Source organism: Hippopotamus amphibius, chromosome 3 (genome assembly GCF_030028045.1).
Source record: "Hippopotamus amphibius kiboko isolate mHipAmp2 chromosome 3, mHipAmp2.hap2, whole genome shotgun sequence".
NCBI lineage: Eukaryota > Metazoa > Chordata > Mammalia > Artiodactyla > Hippopotamidae > Hippopotamus > Hippopotamus amphibius.
In genome coordinates this window covers 126,591,178-126,607,091 of record NC_080188.1, presented here as the reverse complement: position 1 = coordinate 126,607,091, position 15,914 = coordinate 126,591,178, and the positions used below count along the sequence as shown (strand labels likewise).

Below are 15,914 nucleotides of genomic sequence, written 5' to 3'. Positions count from 1 at the left end.
GGTGGGGGGTGGGGTCGGGGGATGGGGTGTGTGGAGTGGACAAGCCTCTGTTAGAGGAAAGAAAGGGATGAGTTCCCCTGCTGTCGGCCTGAGCCCGGGCAGGATGCCTGGGATGGCAGTGGGGCACCGAGCACTAAGTCAAGCTGGAGGCCAGCCAGAGGGAGGTGTCCCACCAGATGCGAGACCCACCTTACCTCTAGCAGAGTGAAGCTGGAGGGAATCGGGGCTGAGGGGTGTCAGACAGTTTTGCCAGCCACCCCACCTCCAGTCTGGATCAGACATTGATGAAGTGTCCGGGGCTCTGGGACAGAAACAGTGCGTCTCCTCCCTGACTTGGCCAAAGGTGCAGGCTAGCCCAGGGCCCGGGCGTAGACTATGCGGAGAAAATGCCATCTGGGACTTGGGCACAGATTCCAGGGGTGGAGAGGCCACCCGGCCTCACCTCACCCACCACCTGCCACATTCATTTGACGAGCAGGTCCTGCCACTTACCCCGTGGCAGCCATGCAGGAGACTTTCGCTTAGTGGCACTTGGGAGCCCTTCCAGCAGCAGCCCCACCGCAGGCCCCTGGGCTCTCTGCACTGCCACATCCGACAGGCTTGAGCCTACCCGAGGCTGGAAGTTTCCCCTACATCCCTCACTCCTGTTGGACTCAGGCTTCCTGTACCCCACAGGCTTCCAGGTGGGAGTCACTTTATCCTCCACCTATCCATCCCCACCCCACACGGCCTCCAAGGGCTCTAGAGGGCAGGGCCGGGGAGCTGGGACTGTTCCTCATTAAGTCCCAGCATCGGCAGGGAGCCAGGCAGGCATGAGTGGACATGAGGCCTGGCCTGACTGGGCCTTGGGCACGGACTGTCATGTGCTCTCCACAGCCACCTCGTCCACCTGCCCACATCTCGTGCTCCCACAGGATCCGCTTCCCACCCGTCCTGTCCCAGGCATGGGTGTGTGTCTGTGCATCTGAGGGACAGCTCCGGCTGGGGCATGTGGGTCCCTGGGGTTGTGTGTTTGGGGCTGTAGTCTCCAGCTTATCCTGGGGGTGGGGATGTTGCTTCCATGCGTATCTGTCCTTCTGGGTTGCTAGGTTATGTGTACGGGTTTTTCTGGATATATGTGTGGTGTGTGTGTGTCTGGAGTCTTGAGAAATTCTGGATGTCTGTGTGTGCATGTGTACTGAGTGTTAATTCCAGACACAAATTCAGGTGCGCAAAAGATGCTCCATCTCTTCTTTAAATGACATTAAATTGCATCTGTCCCCTCATCCCTTCTATAGACAGTGGATTTGACCTCAGTCCCCTTGGGCTCCTTGCCAGCCCCTTCCAGGGGTCTTGCTCAGGACAAAGCACTGTGGAGTCCGTCTTGCACGTGGTCCACAGTGTCCAGCCTTCGTGGTCTCTTGGCCTGCAGGGGCTCTGCCATCTCTGGGCCACATGCTGGTATAAGAATCTCACAGGCTGAGAGCTCAGTGTCCTGGGGCCGGGCCGGCTAAACCCCCCACGCACCACTCTGAGTCATCCTGGCAGCTGAGAGGAAGCAGAATTCAGGTGCTGCTCAGAGTCTTCACCAGCTCCCGTTCCTTTCCAGTCCTGGGGCATCATTCCTCTCCTGTGACTTTGTCTCTGAACCCATAACTCTGTGAATATTGGGAGCTCTCTGGAGGTTCGTTCCTCTATGTGATGCTGGGGTGTTCGGGAGACTCCAACTTTGGGAGCTGAATTTTGCCCCCTTAGCATCCTCTGGGCTGAGACAGCAGAAGCTCAGCGAGGGGTGGTACGGGCACCCTGTCAGCTGGAGGGGGGTGTTGGGAGCTACCGAGAGTGGGAGCGGGGGATGGGAGAGGGAAGAGGAGTCAGGCACTCAGAAGAGACCAACACAAGAAGCAGTGCTAGTAGTTTATTGACACAGATGTGGTCCAGGGACCTGATGTGCCCTCCACAGATGCGCCCACTCCTGCCCAGACCCGCCTGCTGCCTTCCTCCCCCAAGCCCACAGAGGTCTACTACAGGGTCACGCAGTCGTGCTTTAGAAGGTGTGAGGAGTTCTGCCAGGGAACCATAAGGATCTCAAAGTCACAGCGCAGCTTCTGCAAATAGAGCATGAGGAGAGGAGGAGGGCAAGCCCAGGCCCCTGGCGCCTCCTCCCAACAGTCAGCCCTGTGCCTGCGACACTCCCAGATGCAAGAGGGACCATCAGGTTAGGTGCCCAGGACCAGACCCCAGATCTTTCCAGCCAACCCCTCACTCCAGGGGAAGCCCCTGTCTGCTTCTCTCTGCACCCTCATCCCAGTCTCCGGGCTGAGTCATCCAGAAGGCAGGGACAGGTTCAGCCAGACATCAGCTGGGCCAGCTAGACCAGTTCAGTCTGGACAGCCTGAAAGCCTAGCTGCTGGCCTACTGGCCAAGCTGATGCCTGGCTGGGGGCAAGGCTGTTACCTCCTGCTGCTCTTCTGTGGCCAGGGGGCAGGTGGTGAGGTCTATGTGGTCTCCAGCCACGGCACTCTTCCGGCAGGCTGTGCTCCCCATCTCTACGGTCAGGTAGTACTTGATGCCAGCCACCAGCTGGGGAGGAGATGGGGGCAAGTGAGGGGTGCAGGGAGACAACCGTTGACCTGGACCTCTCATCTCCCTCGGTTTGCTCCCCAGGACACATCCAACACACCGCCTTTGGGATTCAGACCTGGGATGGGGGATGGGGAGGGGGCGGCAGGGAGTTCTGGTGGGGATCCCTGGGGGAGAGGAGCAGAGCCTGGGCCAGGCAGGAGGCTGACACCCAAGTCCACACAACTGCCCCATCTTCCTCATCCCCCCTCCCCCAACCCGCCCATCGGGGCAGCGACTAGTGCAAGGCTCGTGAGGTAGCCGTGCGAATTCAGCGTTGGATCTTATTCGAAATTTAGATTTTCTGTTCCGCATGGATTTCCGGCATTCATTGCATTTTGAAAAATATGTTGTATGAAAATGCCAGCCTGATCACTCTTGCGTCGCCTCCTGCATCTGGGGCCCGGCTGGGGCCGCGCTCGCCTCCCCCGGCGCCCTGCCCCGCCCGGCCCCCTCCCCCGGCCCGGCGCACCTGGCTCTGCGCCCGCAGGATGATGGTGTCGCGGAAGTAGTAGATGCTGTTGCTGCCCATGTTGTAGCTGGCCACGGCCGCCTGCGTCGCCTTCTGCACCTGGGGGTCGCTGGGCGACAGGTCCTGCCGCTCCCCGACCTTGCGATCCCCCGGCCGGGCCCGGGCGTCGCGGGGCAGCGCCAGGAGGCAGAGCGCGAGCAGGGCCAGGCCCAGCGGCAGCAGGAGGCTCGGACGCGCCATGGTGGTCGGTGTCGGTGCCCGGCCGCGGTCCGCGCAGCTTTTACGGGCTCCGCGGCCCCGCCCGGCCCCGCCTGCCGCCCGCCGCGCGCCTCCGCCGCGCGCCCCCGCCGGCGGGGAGGGATAGCCGGGCCTGGGCCGTCCGGCCCGCAAGGCCGCCTTTCGGGCGCCTGGGAGGAAGCGGGCAGGCCCGAGCACAGCTGTGTATCGCGACGCTGCCTGCCCTCCAGACACACCTAGTCCGGCGAGGGAAAGGACAGCGACAGCCCCCGGCAGCAAGTGCTACCCGTGGGACAGTTCACAGAGGCCCATCTCGTGTGAAATACCAACCACAGCTGCTAGTAAGCTCTTTATCTCCACTGTGTTGCAGCCTTGGAGAAGTTACTTGACACTCACTGCCTCAGTTTCCTCCTCTGTGAAATGGGTTGCTGTGAGGACTCAATAAGTAAGGTGCTCATATGGACACCAAGTGGGGAAAGCGGGGAGGGTTGGGGGGGAATGAATTGGGAGATTGGGATACCAAATTGTACACTCCAAATATATGCAGTTTATTGTCTGTTAACTGTATCTCAATAAAAGTTCTTAAAGAAAATAAGGTGCTTAGGGGAGGCCAGGTGCTATATAAACAGCAGGTACATAGGAGACTTTACTGCGTTGAATGCAGGTGCCGTTTAACCCTCACGCCCAGCATGATGTGGGGATCAGTAATATTTCCACTTTACAGAGGAGTAAAGAGGACACAGAGGCAACAACTGATTTTGCCCAAGGACACTGGCTTTTGTGCCCTGGGCAGTCTCACTCAAATCTGTGCTCTCAAGCCAGACTGAACCCAAAGAATGAGAACTGGCCAGAAGGAGGGGTGTGGGTGGTCCCAGCTCTGGCATGTACTGCCTGGGGGACTTACGGCAAGTCCCTGGGCCTCTGGGAGCCTCGGTGTCCTCATCTAAAGAAAGGTGACAGCTCTCATCTTCTAAGGTTATGCTGACAATAATGGCCCGAGACTGGGTCACCCATAGGTAAACTGGGCATGTGCTGGAGGTACCAGCAAAATAGGGCTCTGGGGTTCTTTTGGAATAATCTGACAATTAATATATAAAAAACAGCATTGACGTTGTCAACCCAGGAAAAGTCTGGCTTTTGTTGGAATGTTTTCGTGTTTTAGAGGTCAGTGTAGTTTGTACTTTTAACCACTTGTTGCCAGGGGGAGGTGGGGTTTTTTTGCTCCTGGGACATTTTAAGATCTTATTAGCACTTAGGGCCTCCAAGGATCTTACCTGGGGCTTGGGAGAGGTTGTGGCTTTCGGTACCCAACAAAGTGCTGGTGCTTAATAAGTGGTAGCTATGGGCTTCCTAGGTGGCGCAGTGGTTAAGAATCCGCCTGCCAATGCAGGGGACATGGGTTCGATCCCTGCCCCAGGAAGATCCCACATGCCATGGAGCAACTAAGCCCGTGTGCCAAAAAATAAATAAATAAATAAATAAAATAAGTGGTAGCTATTATTGTGATGACTATTACAGTAAGCCTCCGCCCCCATCCCCCCAGTTCTCGGCCTCTCAGAATCCCAGGGCCAGGAAAGGCAGTGATCTCTCCCAGGGAGACCAGGACCAGAGTGTGGTCACTGCCCAGTTCAGCTGCTACCCCACCCCCTCAGCCCAGCTGTGGAAAACAATCCCCAGATGCCAAGGAACAGTCACAAGTTTGTTGTGGGCTCAGGTGTCTGCCTTAAAGGGACAGACCCACTTATGCGAGAACCTGCAAGAGCTTGCCTTGATGAGGAGGCCAAGGTCAGGTGGGAGCCTGACCTGAGAGTTCCTGGGAGGGAGGGGTAAGAGGCCCAGGTCCGCAGCACAGGACAGAAGTGGAGAGGCAGTCCCAAGAGGCCAGGAGCCTCCTCGGGTTCTCCTGGGTCTGCTCTTCTGTCACTTGGAAGACAACTGTGACGATACTTAATCTCCAACAGCTCTCTGGGAAACTAGCCAAGGCCCGTCTCTGACTTGCCAAGGGCCAGTGGGTCCCCAGCTCACTTGCCCCCACACTACCTGCATTCCTTTGCACTGACACCAATAAATCTTTTGCACGCCAACCTAACAATTTCCAAAGACTTTTCATCCACTGGTCTATTCACAAGCACCCTGAGTTAGTAAGCATCATCCTCATTTTGCAGATGAAGAAAGTTAATCAGAGAGGTCAGGACACTTGTCTAAGGTCCCTCAGCTAGAAGTGGTGTCTTGGTGAGAAAAGAGGGATGCAGAATTATTAGGCCCCTGCTATGAGCCAGGTCTTGCATATATCCTCTCAACCTCATAACAGCTCTGCAGAAGCAGTGATTATTTCCCCTTTTTACAAGGAGGAAATGGGGGGTCAAAGGGGAAGGGTCAGTGGTGGGGGCTGGGGTGCCAGCATCCTAGTGTGTGAGTTCTGGACCACTCCACAGGGATGTGAGGTCTGCTGTGCAGAGATAGGCTCCACGGGGGTGGGGGTGCCCTGGAAAGGTCTTCCCAGGACTTCATCTCATTTGGAAAAGAGTCTTAGCCTGGACTCCATTTATCCTTAGTCTGGACCACTCTGACTTCCAGAAGGAGGCCTGTGCCAGGTTTGAGCTCGGGTTGGCCATCCCCACTGGCTACAAAGCAGCTTGCAGTTTTGCTGTGGCCCAGACAACCCAACCCAGGCTGTGCATGCCACCCCCCTCTTGTCCCTGGCTGATGGGTTCGCTGACCAGGGTGGGCCCTCGACATCCTCTTCACCCTGGGATCATGTCACCCAGGGCCTTCACACTGCTGCCAGAACCCTCTTCCTTAAACCTTTTGCTGGGCCCCAGTTACTTCCTCACCAGGGCTCTTCTCCCCTTTCCTGTTGGATCACATCCTGGAAAAGGGACTGTGTGGTAAGGAAAGCTGTGATCCAACCGTGATTAAAGCTGCCCTCTGTGGAGGAGCTCTCCCAAGTGCCATGGGCCTCCCATTCATCAGCTGTTGAATCTTCACAAACCTGCACCAACGGAGACTGAGGCTCAGAGTGGTAAAGCAACTTGTTCCAGGTTGCACAGAAGGAACTGAGAGCAGAACCGGGCCTGGTGGGCTTTCAGGCTACCATCCGTCAAGGCCCGAAGTGACAGTAGAGAGACCCCTGGGCCCCTGGAGGGAGGAGGCAACATGGAAGGGGGCTGATGGTCATGGGAACGTATGGTGAGTTTTTTACACCTTCTGGGCCGCCACTGGGGCAGGTGGCGAGGTGAATCGTGGGCTTGGGTTCGTCTTGTAGCTTCTCCCTACAGGCAGCAGGACCCCTTCAGGACCCCGAAGTGCATGAGTTGGGTTCACCTCAAGCTTTGGGGAAGATCTGAGCATTCCTAATAGACTGGCTCGGGGTCAAGCTCTGGCTGGGCACAGTGGGGGAGGGGGAACACCGGGTCAGTATTTGCTGACTTCTCTGGCCAGGCACATCCTGTCGGGCAGGGCAGTGTGGGCTGACATCAAGATAACCTGCCTCCTACCCGTCCCCACCCAGGTCTGCTTTCTCCAACATTCCAGGCTTTGTTCCCTTTGTCCTGCTGGCCTAGGCGGGGCTGGGTCTCTGAGAGGCCACTGTCACAAGGTACATGCTGGATGCCACAGGTCTCCTGTGGCTCCACGACTGATTCGGGAAGTTGTGTGGGATGCACTAGGGAGACCAGATCAAGGGTTCGGGGCCCACCAACCTGTCACAGGTACTGCCTGGGTCCGAGGGCAAGGTGAGAAAGCAGCCTTCAGCCCCTTCAGAGACAAAGGCTGCAGGTGAGGTAGAGCAGGCAGCACGTCCCACAGGGCTCTGCCTGGCGGCAAAATCGGGCAACCAGCATGGACAGGAGCCACAAGAAGGGCGTCCTGGAGAAGGAGGGAGTCTCCATTACCTCACAGGGTGCCAGCAACCATCTGGCAGCACCAGGCCTAAGTGAGAAGAGGCCGTGGCCCTGCCCAGCCCCTGCCTAAACACACCAGGCCTGTGTGACAGCATCACAGCACAAGGGTCAAGACTGGGGGGATTCCAAGCTGACCCTGGACCCAACCAGAATAACATCAGAAACACAGTGTGGCCTGAAACTCCATGGACAGCCCACGATACCACCTCAATCTGGGCTTTGGACTGGCACTGTCCAAGGAAACAGCCTGTAACTCAAGCTGGGCCCAGCTCTGGCCCCTTGGTGACCTTCCAGGGCGGGGGGGGGGGGCCTCTCACACTTCCCAGGCTCAGGGCTGCACTGAAACTTCATCTCTAGTAACAACTATCATACTTGCTGACTAATCACCTAACTATTGTATCCTTGGGTCTTTATTTTCAGTTTCCCTTTTATTTTTCTTCTACTATTGTGAGATGTAGCTAACATACAGGAAAGTACATAGAACGTATCTGATCACCACCACACAGGTCAAGAAATGGAAACTGCCACTCCCAGCCCCAAGTGCTCCCATGCATCACACCTGCCACCCTCCCCCAAACGCAGTCACTCCCAACTCCTTTTTCTTTACCGATTTTTGCCATAAGCATTTTTTCCCCCTCTTTTACCACCCATGCAGAGAGCCCTACAAAGGGATCCAGCTGGAGGCCCTTATAAACAAAGCTGCTCTAAACATTTGCTCAAGTGCTGGTGCAAGTGTGCCAGTGTCCTCAGTCACAGCTCCCCCTGGGTGGGGGGGGGGGGAACGCTGGCTCACAGGGTGGGTCTTTAGTTTTACTGGCAAACACCCAACTATTCATACCAATTTACACTCCCCCCAGTTGGATATCTGTTTCTGTTGCTCCATTTCCTCATCAGCACTTAGTATTGCCTGACTTAAAAATTTTTGCCAATTCCGTGAGCCTATAATGGCACCTTGTTTGCATTTCTGACGACTAATGAGACTGAACACCTTCTGACATGCTTTTTCACCACTCTGTATTCCTCTGTGGCTGCCATCCAGCTCTTTTACCCATTTTCCTATTGTGTCGTCTACTTTTTCTTGACTGCAACTCTGAATGTGATCTGCAGAGTCCTTTGTTGTCTGCGTGTGTTGCAAATATCCTCTGCCACCCTGGGCTGGTCTCCTCACTCGCTTTATGGTGTGTTTAGATGAACGAAGTTTCTATAATGGAGTTGAACTTACTGACTCTTTCTTAATCTTTCTCAATCTTTCTCTACCCTGAGATCATGAAAATCTTCTCATATTACCCCAATATTTGTATTTATTACCTGTTATTTCTCGCCTCACCAGACTGTAAGCCCTCTGAAGATGAGGAAAATTCTAGCAAGCAGTTTCTGAATGATGCCAGCACGGCATCTGATCCTTACAACGACCTCATTTTCCAGGTGGGGAAACTGAATCTCAGAGAGGCCAAGTGCCATAACCAAGGAACACAGGGCTCTCAGGTACATGGGTTTCCATGTTATGTTTTGAGGACCAGTCTGGTTTCTTCCCAGCAGTAAGTCCACAGACATGTTACCCAGCCTCTCTGAGCCTCTAGTTTCCTCACCTGTAGAAGAGAAAACAATCACTTGTTATTGTGAAAGAAAAAAACGTTTGCAAAGATCTTAGCTCTGAGCCTGGTTCATACTTCATCTTCAACAAAGATGAAAAATGTACCAAATAAAAGTGTAACTCACTCAAGCCCCCCACCCCAGTTGTGATGCCCACATTCCTTCTGCCTCCCTCAGAGAACAGGGCAGACTGCGAGAGCCCTGCCCACTCCTCCCAGAGGCCAGGAAAGCAGATGACGATTGGCAGACACACCTTCACCCACATCCCAGCCACCATTTTCCAGGTAGCTGTGACGCCCACTGACTTTTCCACCAGGTGCTGCCCGCCAGCTGTTGGCCACACGGACATCTGGAACACCACAGCCCATCTGGATCCCAGGAAGGGCTCAACCCACACTTTCTTGGATTGAGACACTCCAAGGCACCTGCCCAAGGCCCGTGTGACCAGGATGGCTGCCCCTGAGTGGGAAGGAAGCTGCCAGTTTCGATCTGCACTGGTAAGGAGGGCGGCAAACCTGGCCACTCCCTGGGGAACAGGTCACTCCCAGCCAGCCTGCCTGCTTCCCACATACAAAGCCCAGTCATGAAAGCCACTGACTTTATTGATTTAAAAAACTTTACAAGGACAGTGACTGTTCTGCCAAAAACAGGCCCAAATGGCATAAAACAGACCAGGGGTGGGGGGGTGAGGGACAGGGCCAGGAATCCACACAGAAAAGCTGGTAATTGCTGTCACAAAACTGGCAGGGAAAGGAGAAAGGAGATGCATGCAAAGGTGAGAATTCCAAAAATGTTGAAATGGTGAAGGCTGAGAACTCCTAAAAGACCCTGGTGTACATGGGAGATGCGCACGACAACAACAATCTTTTCCTTTGTAGAGGACGGGGGGGAATCCTCACTGGGCCGCAAACTCTGGAGACTCAATGCTGGGGCTGGGGGTTGGGTGCTCCCCAGAGAGCATCACAAGAAGGCATCGCACCACTCTCGAAGGCACCCGAAGCAGTCCCGGGACTGCTTGGCGTTGGCGCCGCACGTGTCCTTCAGCCATTCCCGGAAGAGATCTTCATCTTTCTTTAGCACCAGAAACTGGCCAAGGACCACATAGGCCTGCAAAACGGGTAAAGCAAAAGGCCTGCTGCTGAGTGCTCTATGGGACTGGCAACAGGAAGGCCACTTCCGGGCCGCTCCGGGCACAGGAGCCCAGGAGGCAGGGCAGGCTCCAGCCGGCGGGCTCTGCAGATCACACACCAGCGCCCACCCTCAACAGGTACACACACTCTCCTCACTCCCCAGCAGCCACCCCACACCTTGTCAAAGCCCCTTTCTTCCAGCTTCTTGCCCAGGACTTCGCCAATCCCGGCCAGGCTTCCCACTGGCTTTTCCCCCATGGGTTCTGCCACGAAGTCTCGGTGCTTTTGGGAGGTTGTCATCTTGATCAGCCTTAATCTGGGAATCCCAAGAAAAGGGAAGTTAGCGCTAAAAACCCGGGAATTCCCGAAGCCCCACTGGCAATCTCACAACAAGCGTAGGAAGCTAGAGCAACCATTATGCGGGGCTTTCTCGAGTTCCCCCACTTCGCGGATGAGAAAACTGAGGCCCAAGGAGAGTCTTTTTCTCGCTGTTCAAGAGAAGTCTCTCGCACTCCCTGCGGGAGCTGGCTTTTGATACCGCCCCAGAAAACAAAGCCTCCTGTCTTAACAGATGGTGCAAGCAGGGCAAAGGGAAGATTACCAGAATCGATCAGTACCCAGGGCCCGCCCTGAAACTGTTATTCCTCTGTGACCTTGGCTGGGCAAAGGCGGCACTGACCCAGCCCGGAACGGCCACCAGGCCCGAAAAGCAAATGAAGGGCTCTCTGTCTCCTCCGCCCCACAGGCTGCTCCCAGGGCGAAGGAGCAGCCAGAACGCACACACAGGCGCCCCGCTAGCCCCTCAGGCTCCACGCCTGGATCCTGCTGCGCCCCACGCCGCCAGCCCCGCCCCCAACACGCCGCGCCCCGCCCCCTCCCCGCGCCGCGGGCAAGCCCTCCCCGACGGCGCATCCTCTTGGCCCGTCGCAGCGCTTGCGGCCCCTCTCCTCCCCTCCTCCCCCCCGCCTCCGCTGGCTTCTAGCCCGGGCCCTGTTCCACGGCTCGCGCTCACCCGCACCTCCGGTTCCCGTAACGGCTTCTCCCGCCACCGGGCTGCTCCCGCCGATCCCTCAAGCCACTAGAACTTTCTTCCACTTCCGCTTCCGGGTCGCCACAAGGGCCGCCTTAAAAAAACAAAAAAAACCCCCCTACATTGGGCACGTCTAGCCGCTTAGGGTCATAGAGTTGAGGAAACACCTGATCTCGAGGGCCCCCTTAGCTGGGGCTCCTTTCCGGTTGTTTCGCGGGAAGCCGGACTGCCTGCTGGGGTCTCACTTCTCAGGAAGCATTTCCGGCATCAGGGAGCAGAGGCTTGTAAGAAGAAAACTTTTTTTCTCTGCTGCACGGCAGCCGGAACTTAAGGATAAGTCCTTGGCCTTGGCCAACCTGGTAGTGGGAAGAGTTAGAGGGACGAACAAGGAGAGAGGCGTGGCCGGGAGACTTCCGAGAGAGCGCCGGAAGTACAGTGTCCCACTCAGGCCGACTCGCGTCGCCCTCCTCGCCGTCGGGCTTGTAAGAGTCGGACGCGAATCGAGACGCCCGAGACCTGAGTCCAAGCCGACTCCACCGTCGTGACCGCCGACAAGTCCTTTTTCTGCGCTTTCTTTGGCTCAGGCTGCGAAGTGAATCGTGGACGAGCCGATCTCATTGTCCAGCCTGGAGAACGGGGTGGTTCAGGCAGCGCGCGTGGGATTCGAGGGCCAAAAAGTAAGTGTGGGTCTTTCTCTCTAAGCGTCTTTCCTTCGGGAGAGGGGGGGAGGAGGGCAGGGGGCGGCAGCTAGGAATGACACTTTGAAGTTTCCTTTGGAAACCATTAGTCTTCTGAGTACGCGTTAGTTCTCGTCTTTTCAGTACCCAAATCAGAAATAGTAGATGCTGAAGACCAATCCGGCCTCCCCTGACCTTTAATTAACTGCTTCCTTGCTTGGATTCTGTTAACTTGTCTGTGTCTGTAGCGTGTTCAGAGGTTGAGCATTTGCGTTGTGTAGCAGTGCTACACCTGGAATGTACAAGCATGTTGAAGAAGAAATAATTTATCTCACTTCTTCTCCAAGTGGTTTGCCGGAATGACATACTTTTAAAACACGTATTTAGTTTTTATGGTAATGCCGGTACTTAAGGATAACACAGTTATTTTTATGTCTCTTACATTGCGTTTTGCTTACGATTATTTTGTTCTAATAACAGTGCTCTGAGTTAGTTAGTGTTTTTCTCTGAGATCTAGAGAGATTGAACAGCCAGTGAATAACCAAGGTAGGATTTGAATCCAAGCTGTTGAATTTCAGAGCCCATGTTCTTAAGACATCGTGTCTCTTCTCAGTAAAAGGCCCCTCCCCATATTCAGAACAGTCCTGGGTTCTGAGCCTGCCATCCAAGAAACTCAGGAGGAGCTGACAGTGCCTGCATCCCCCACCGCCCTGAGACAAGAACCAGCATGTCTCAGGCCACCAAGAGGAAGCATGTGGTGAAGGAGGTGCTGGGGGAGCACATGGTGCCCTCCGACCAGCAGCAGATCGTGAGGGTGAGTAGCATTGGGGACCAGCTGCTCTGCCCCCAACCCCTCCACTCCCGTTGGGCCACTGGCGTAGGGGTAGGGTGCACCCCAGCTCAGCTGGTATTGGAGCTGGCTGATGAGGCTGACTGTTTCTTGGTCTCTCCAGGTACTCAGGACCCCAGGGAACAATCTGCATGAGGTGGAGACAGCCCAGGGGCAGCGCTTCCTAGTGAGCATGCCCTCCAAATACCGCAAGAACATCTGGATCAAAAGAGGTGAGAGAGGCAGCCCTTCAGGACGGCGGTCCCCCATCTTTTTGGTACCAGGGTCCGGTTTTGTGGAAGACAGTTTTTCTATGGACGGGGGATTGGCGGGGGGGGGGATGGTTCGGGGGGGGGGTAATGCAAGCGGTGGGAGGCGATATGGAGTGGCAAATGAAACTTCACTCGCCCGCGGCTCACCTCCTGCTGCACAGCCCAGTTCCTAACAGGCCACGGACCCATACCAGTCCAGGGGTTGGGGATCCCTGCCTTAAGAGACAGAACCGTTTCCTATGGTCTTGGCTTCTCCTACTGTAAGCAGGACTGACTGTGCCTTTTCTCCTCTCTACCTGCAGGGGACTTTCTCATTGTTGACCCTATTGAAGAGGGAGAAAAGGTGAAAGCTGAGATCTCCTTTGTGCTCTGCAAAGATCACGTGCGCTCTCTGCAGAAGGAGGGGCTCTGGTAGGGCGGTCTCCTTGGTCATTAGCTGCCCCATTTCTCTGGGGGATTTACTTCCTAGCTGTGGAATTATGGGAAGATCATGGTATCTCAGGCAGGAACAGCTGGAAGCAGCTTTTTTGCTGAGGGGTTTCTCCGTCCTTTCTGACTTTGGCTCTTCTCTTGGCATAGGCCCGAGGCCTTCTCTGATGTGGCTGAGAAACACAACAGTAACCGAAACAGGTGAGGTATAAATCTTTGGGTAGGGAAGTCAGAAAATGGGGCTTCAGGCCTTGATACCCTGAGGGAAAATAGAGCTTTCCTTTTTTTGTACATAGGGTCCCTGGTGAGAGCTCCTAAGTATGTGGTTGTAAGTATGGCTTGAAAGTCAGGTTCCCTAGGTTGAAGTTCTGGCTTTGCTAGTTATAACTGAGTGATTTTAAACAGGTTAACCTATAAAAAAGGAGCTTTGTAAAAATTAAAAGAAACTAATGCTTGTAAAATTGCTTAGTATAGTATCTGGTAAGCAGTGTGGGTTCATTGAGTGTTGGCTGGTTGTAGTAGAATCGTTATTATTCAAATCAGTAGGTCTAGCAAACTTTTGAGGTGGCGGTGGGGAGATGGTTTTTTGCCACATTTTCCTGCCGTTCTCTCCCTGTCTGACTCGCTGAGCCCTGACTGCTTGGCCATATGGTCATCCTTTTCATGAGGCTCCTTGTTTGCAGATCTGGTTTTCCCAGAAGGCATTGGACTAACTCTGTCCTTTTCGCCCACGCAGACAGACTCAGCCAGAACTCGCAGCTGAGCCACAGTCATCAGGAGAAGAGTCCAGCTCTGAAGATGATTCTGACCTATTTGTTAACACCAACCGCAGACAGTATCATGAGAGTGAGGAGGAGAGTGAAGAGGAGGAGGCAGCCTGAGACCCCAGGGCCCACGTCTCCTCTTGCTGAGAGACTAGTCCTTGGCTCCTTTGAGCTCAGACATTCCCAGGGTGCTCTGCGGATCTTTCCCCCTGGATGGGGACAAGGCAGGGCCCTTCTACGAACTGACTTTCTGACATCGGAGAATTAAACCCCTGGTGGGTGGTGACTTACGCTGGTGTTGGAGTGGCTCTTTGGAGGAAGGAGGGACGTGTGGTAAAGTTAAAAAGTGCTCCTTGGTGGTGGCCTCATGGGCAGATGGGCTGAATGGGCGGGAAATGGGGAATGGCTGGAATCTTTCCTAGTTTCTCTCTCTCATCGGGCACTTAGTAAGCGCCAGGCCCTGTGTGCCTCCTGCATGTGGTTAATAACTGGAAGCATTTCCACTTGCCTGCTCACAGTTAGTACTGATGCAGGCATTCAGGATCGCAGTGGGACTGAGTGCCCACTTGCCTCTAAGAGACACTCAGGATGAATTTCATAGTGCCTCGTAAGCTGCTCTGCCTGCCTTTCTGGTCATCTGTGACTACAGGAGCGCTCACCCCCATGCTGCTGTGCACGTCCCCTGGTGGGTGGCCTCCTCATGGCTGCTCAGACCATCATTCCTCAGCCCTCTTGTAAACCACATCATCCCACTTCTCCTTGGAAGCTTTTGACCTCTGACTATATATTCTGCCTCTTCATTGCTGGCATTGACCTTTTAGTCACCGCTCAGACGTTGAAGCTTATCTCCTGGCTTAGACTCTTCTACCCCTGCTTCCGTCATTGGTTTCTGGATCCCATGGATGGGCCTGTTCAAAGCAATGGCCACCTAGGTCCTTGATATCCCCATAGATAGGCTAACGCCCTTGTCTTCTACTCCAGGCCCGTTGCCTATATTCCTAGTCACTCTCTGGACCCCTGACATCACTAGAAGTTGCAGCACCATTTGAATTCAAATACCTGTACAATTAGCACCTCCAGGCTTACTTGCTCAACTATCCTCCCCCCACCCCCCACAGAAATCCTTTACCTTCATCTGCCAGCCCTGCCACATTCTCACCGTCATTCTCCTATCTTCACTTCCCTCCTTGTGCAGCATCAATTCCATGGTCTATAACCTGTACTCCTTTTCCCCCTCTATCATGTTCATCTAGTAAAACATAACCCTGGTCAACCCAGTCATTCACCTCTGTGCTTGGATGCAAGTAACTGTTAGAGAAAGCAGCCAACCTGGCTCATTAGTTTTACCTTAAATTGATAATTACAAACGTCAAATGGCCACTCAGCACTGCCTGGGATGTTGTATTAGAAAAGTCCTTTTTTTTTTAACCAGTTCCCCCTTCTGCTAGTTACAGACTAAGCTCATTCTTCAGTAAGAGGTAGTAGCCAGTGGAGGGAACTCTTACCTCCCTGCTACCACCCCACAACTGTGCTCATGGATCTTCCTATTGTGTTACTGCCCACTGTAATCCAGCAGGACTTAAGCCTTTCCTCTCGTGCTTTGGAGCCTGTCTCTCTTTGCTTAAGGACTTTTTGTGAGTTTTGGTTTTTGTCATCCTCTCTACTGAGTATGTTAGCATCAAAGGTGCTATAAAATCTCCCATCTGAAAAACAACCAGAAAAACCCGTCGCTGGTCCCACATCCTCTCCGGCTACCACTTCATTTACCTGCTCCTCATTCACTCTCTTTTCCGCTTGTTTAGTGTAGTCTTAAATATGCACATATACATATATGTATGTTTATGTGTGTATATACATTTATATGCAAAAAGTTAACCAGGTGAGTTAAAGATATATATGTGTGAGTCTGTTTTTAACTCATCTGAAGTTTATTTTTTATGAAAGATGGCTTTTTTTTCCTAAAGCAATAGCCACTTGT

At 54.2% G+C, this 15,914-nt stretch overlaps 3 protein-coding genes across 3 annotated transcripts; 1 reads left to right on the top strand and 2 right to left on the bottom strand.

The window, feature by feature from the left end:
• Positions 1–1,877: 1,877 nt before the first annotated feature.
• On the bottom strand, positions 1,878–3,419 carry CST6 (cystatin E/M). The gene is made up of 3 exons (XM_057725610.1): positions 3,074–3,419; positions 2,437–2,562; positions 1,878–2,087 (listed from the first exon to the last, which is right to left on the bottom strand). The coding sequence occupies exons 1-3, from the start codon at positions 3,311–3,313 to the stop codon at positions 2,004–2,006; spliced, it is 450 nt and encodes a 149-aa protein (XP_057581593.1). The 5' UTR covers positions 3,314–3,419; the 3' UTR covers positions 1,878–2,003.
• A 5,970-nt stretch (positions 3,420–9,389) lies between these two features.
• Positions 9,390–11,077, bottom strand: BANF1 (BAF nuclear assembly factor 1). The gene is made up of 3 exons (XM_057725611.1): positions 10,948–11,077; positions 10,113–10,251; positions 9,390–9,912 (listed from the first exon to the last, which is right to left on the bottom strand). The coding sequence occupies exons 2-3, from the start codon at positions 10,233–10,235 to the stop codon at positions 9,766–9,768; spliced, it is 270 nt and encodes an 89-aa protein (XP_057581594.1). The 5' UTR covers positions 10,236–10,251; positions 10,948–11,077; the 3' UTR covers positions 9,390–9,765.
• Positions 11,078–11,167: 90 nt separating this feature from the next.
• On the top strand, positions 11,168–14,226 carry EIF1AD (eukaryotic translation initiation factor 1A domain containing). The gene is made up of 6 exons (XM_057725608.1): positions 11,168–11,642; positions 12,256–12,456; positions 12,596–12,704; positions 13,046–13,154; positions 13,323–13,373; positions 13,909–14,226. The coding sequence occupies exons 2-6, from the start codon at positions 12,370–12,372 to the stop codon at positions 14,051–14,053; spliced, it is 501 nt and encodes a 166-aa protein (XP_057581591.1). The 5' UTR covers positions 11,168–11,642; positions 12,256–12,369; the 3' UTR covers positions 14,054–14,226.
• The last annotated feature ends 1,688 nt before the right edge of the window (positions 14,227–15,914 follow it).

Bases quoted from the DNA above. Each gene is read 5' to 3' on its own strand.
- EIF1AD (XM_057725608.1), top strand. From the start codon at position 12,370: ATGTCTCAGGCCACCAAGAGGAAGCATGTGGTGAAGGAGGTGCTGGGG. The intron at 13,155-13,322 runs GTAGGGCGGTCT...CTCTTGGCATAG, and splicing joins CTGCAGAAGGAGGGGCTCTG to GCCCGAGGCCTTCTCTGATG. The intron at 13,374-13,908 runs GTGAGGTATAAA...TCGCCCACGCAG, and splicing joins CACAACAGTAACCGAAACAG to ACAGACTCAGCCAGAACTCG.
- CST6 (XM_057725610.1), bottom strand. From the start codon at position 3,313: ATGGCGCGTCCGAGCCTCCTGCTGCCGCTGGGCCTGGCCCTGCTCGCG. The intron at 2,563-3,073 runs GTGCGCCGGGCC...TCTCCTCCCCAG, and splicing joins TCCTGCGGGCGCAGAGCCAG to CTGGTGGCTGGCATCAAGTA. The intron at 2,088-2,436 runs GTAACAGCCTTG...CTCTATTTGCAG, and splicing joins CCACAGAAGAGCAGCAGGAG to AAGCTGCGCTGTGACTTTGA.
- BANF1 (XM_057725611.1), bottom strand. From the start codon at position 10,235: ATGACAACCTCCCAAAAGCACCGAGACTTCGTGGCAGAACCCATGGGG. The intron at 9,913-10,112 runs GTGTGGGGTGGC...CCCGTTTTGCAG, and splicing joins AAGAAAGGGGCTTTGACAAG to GCCTATGTGGTCCTTGGCCA.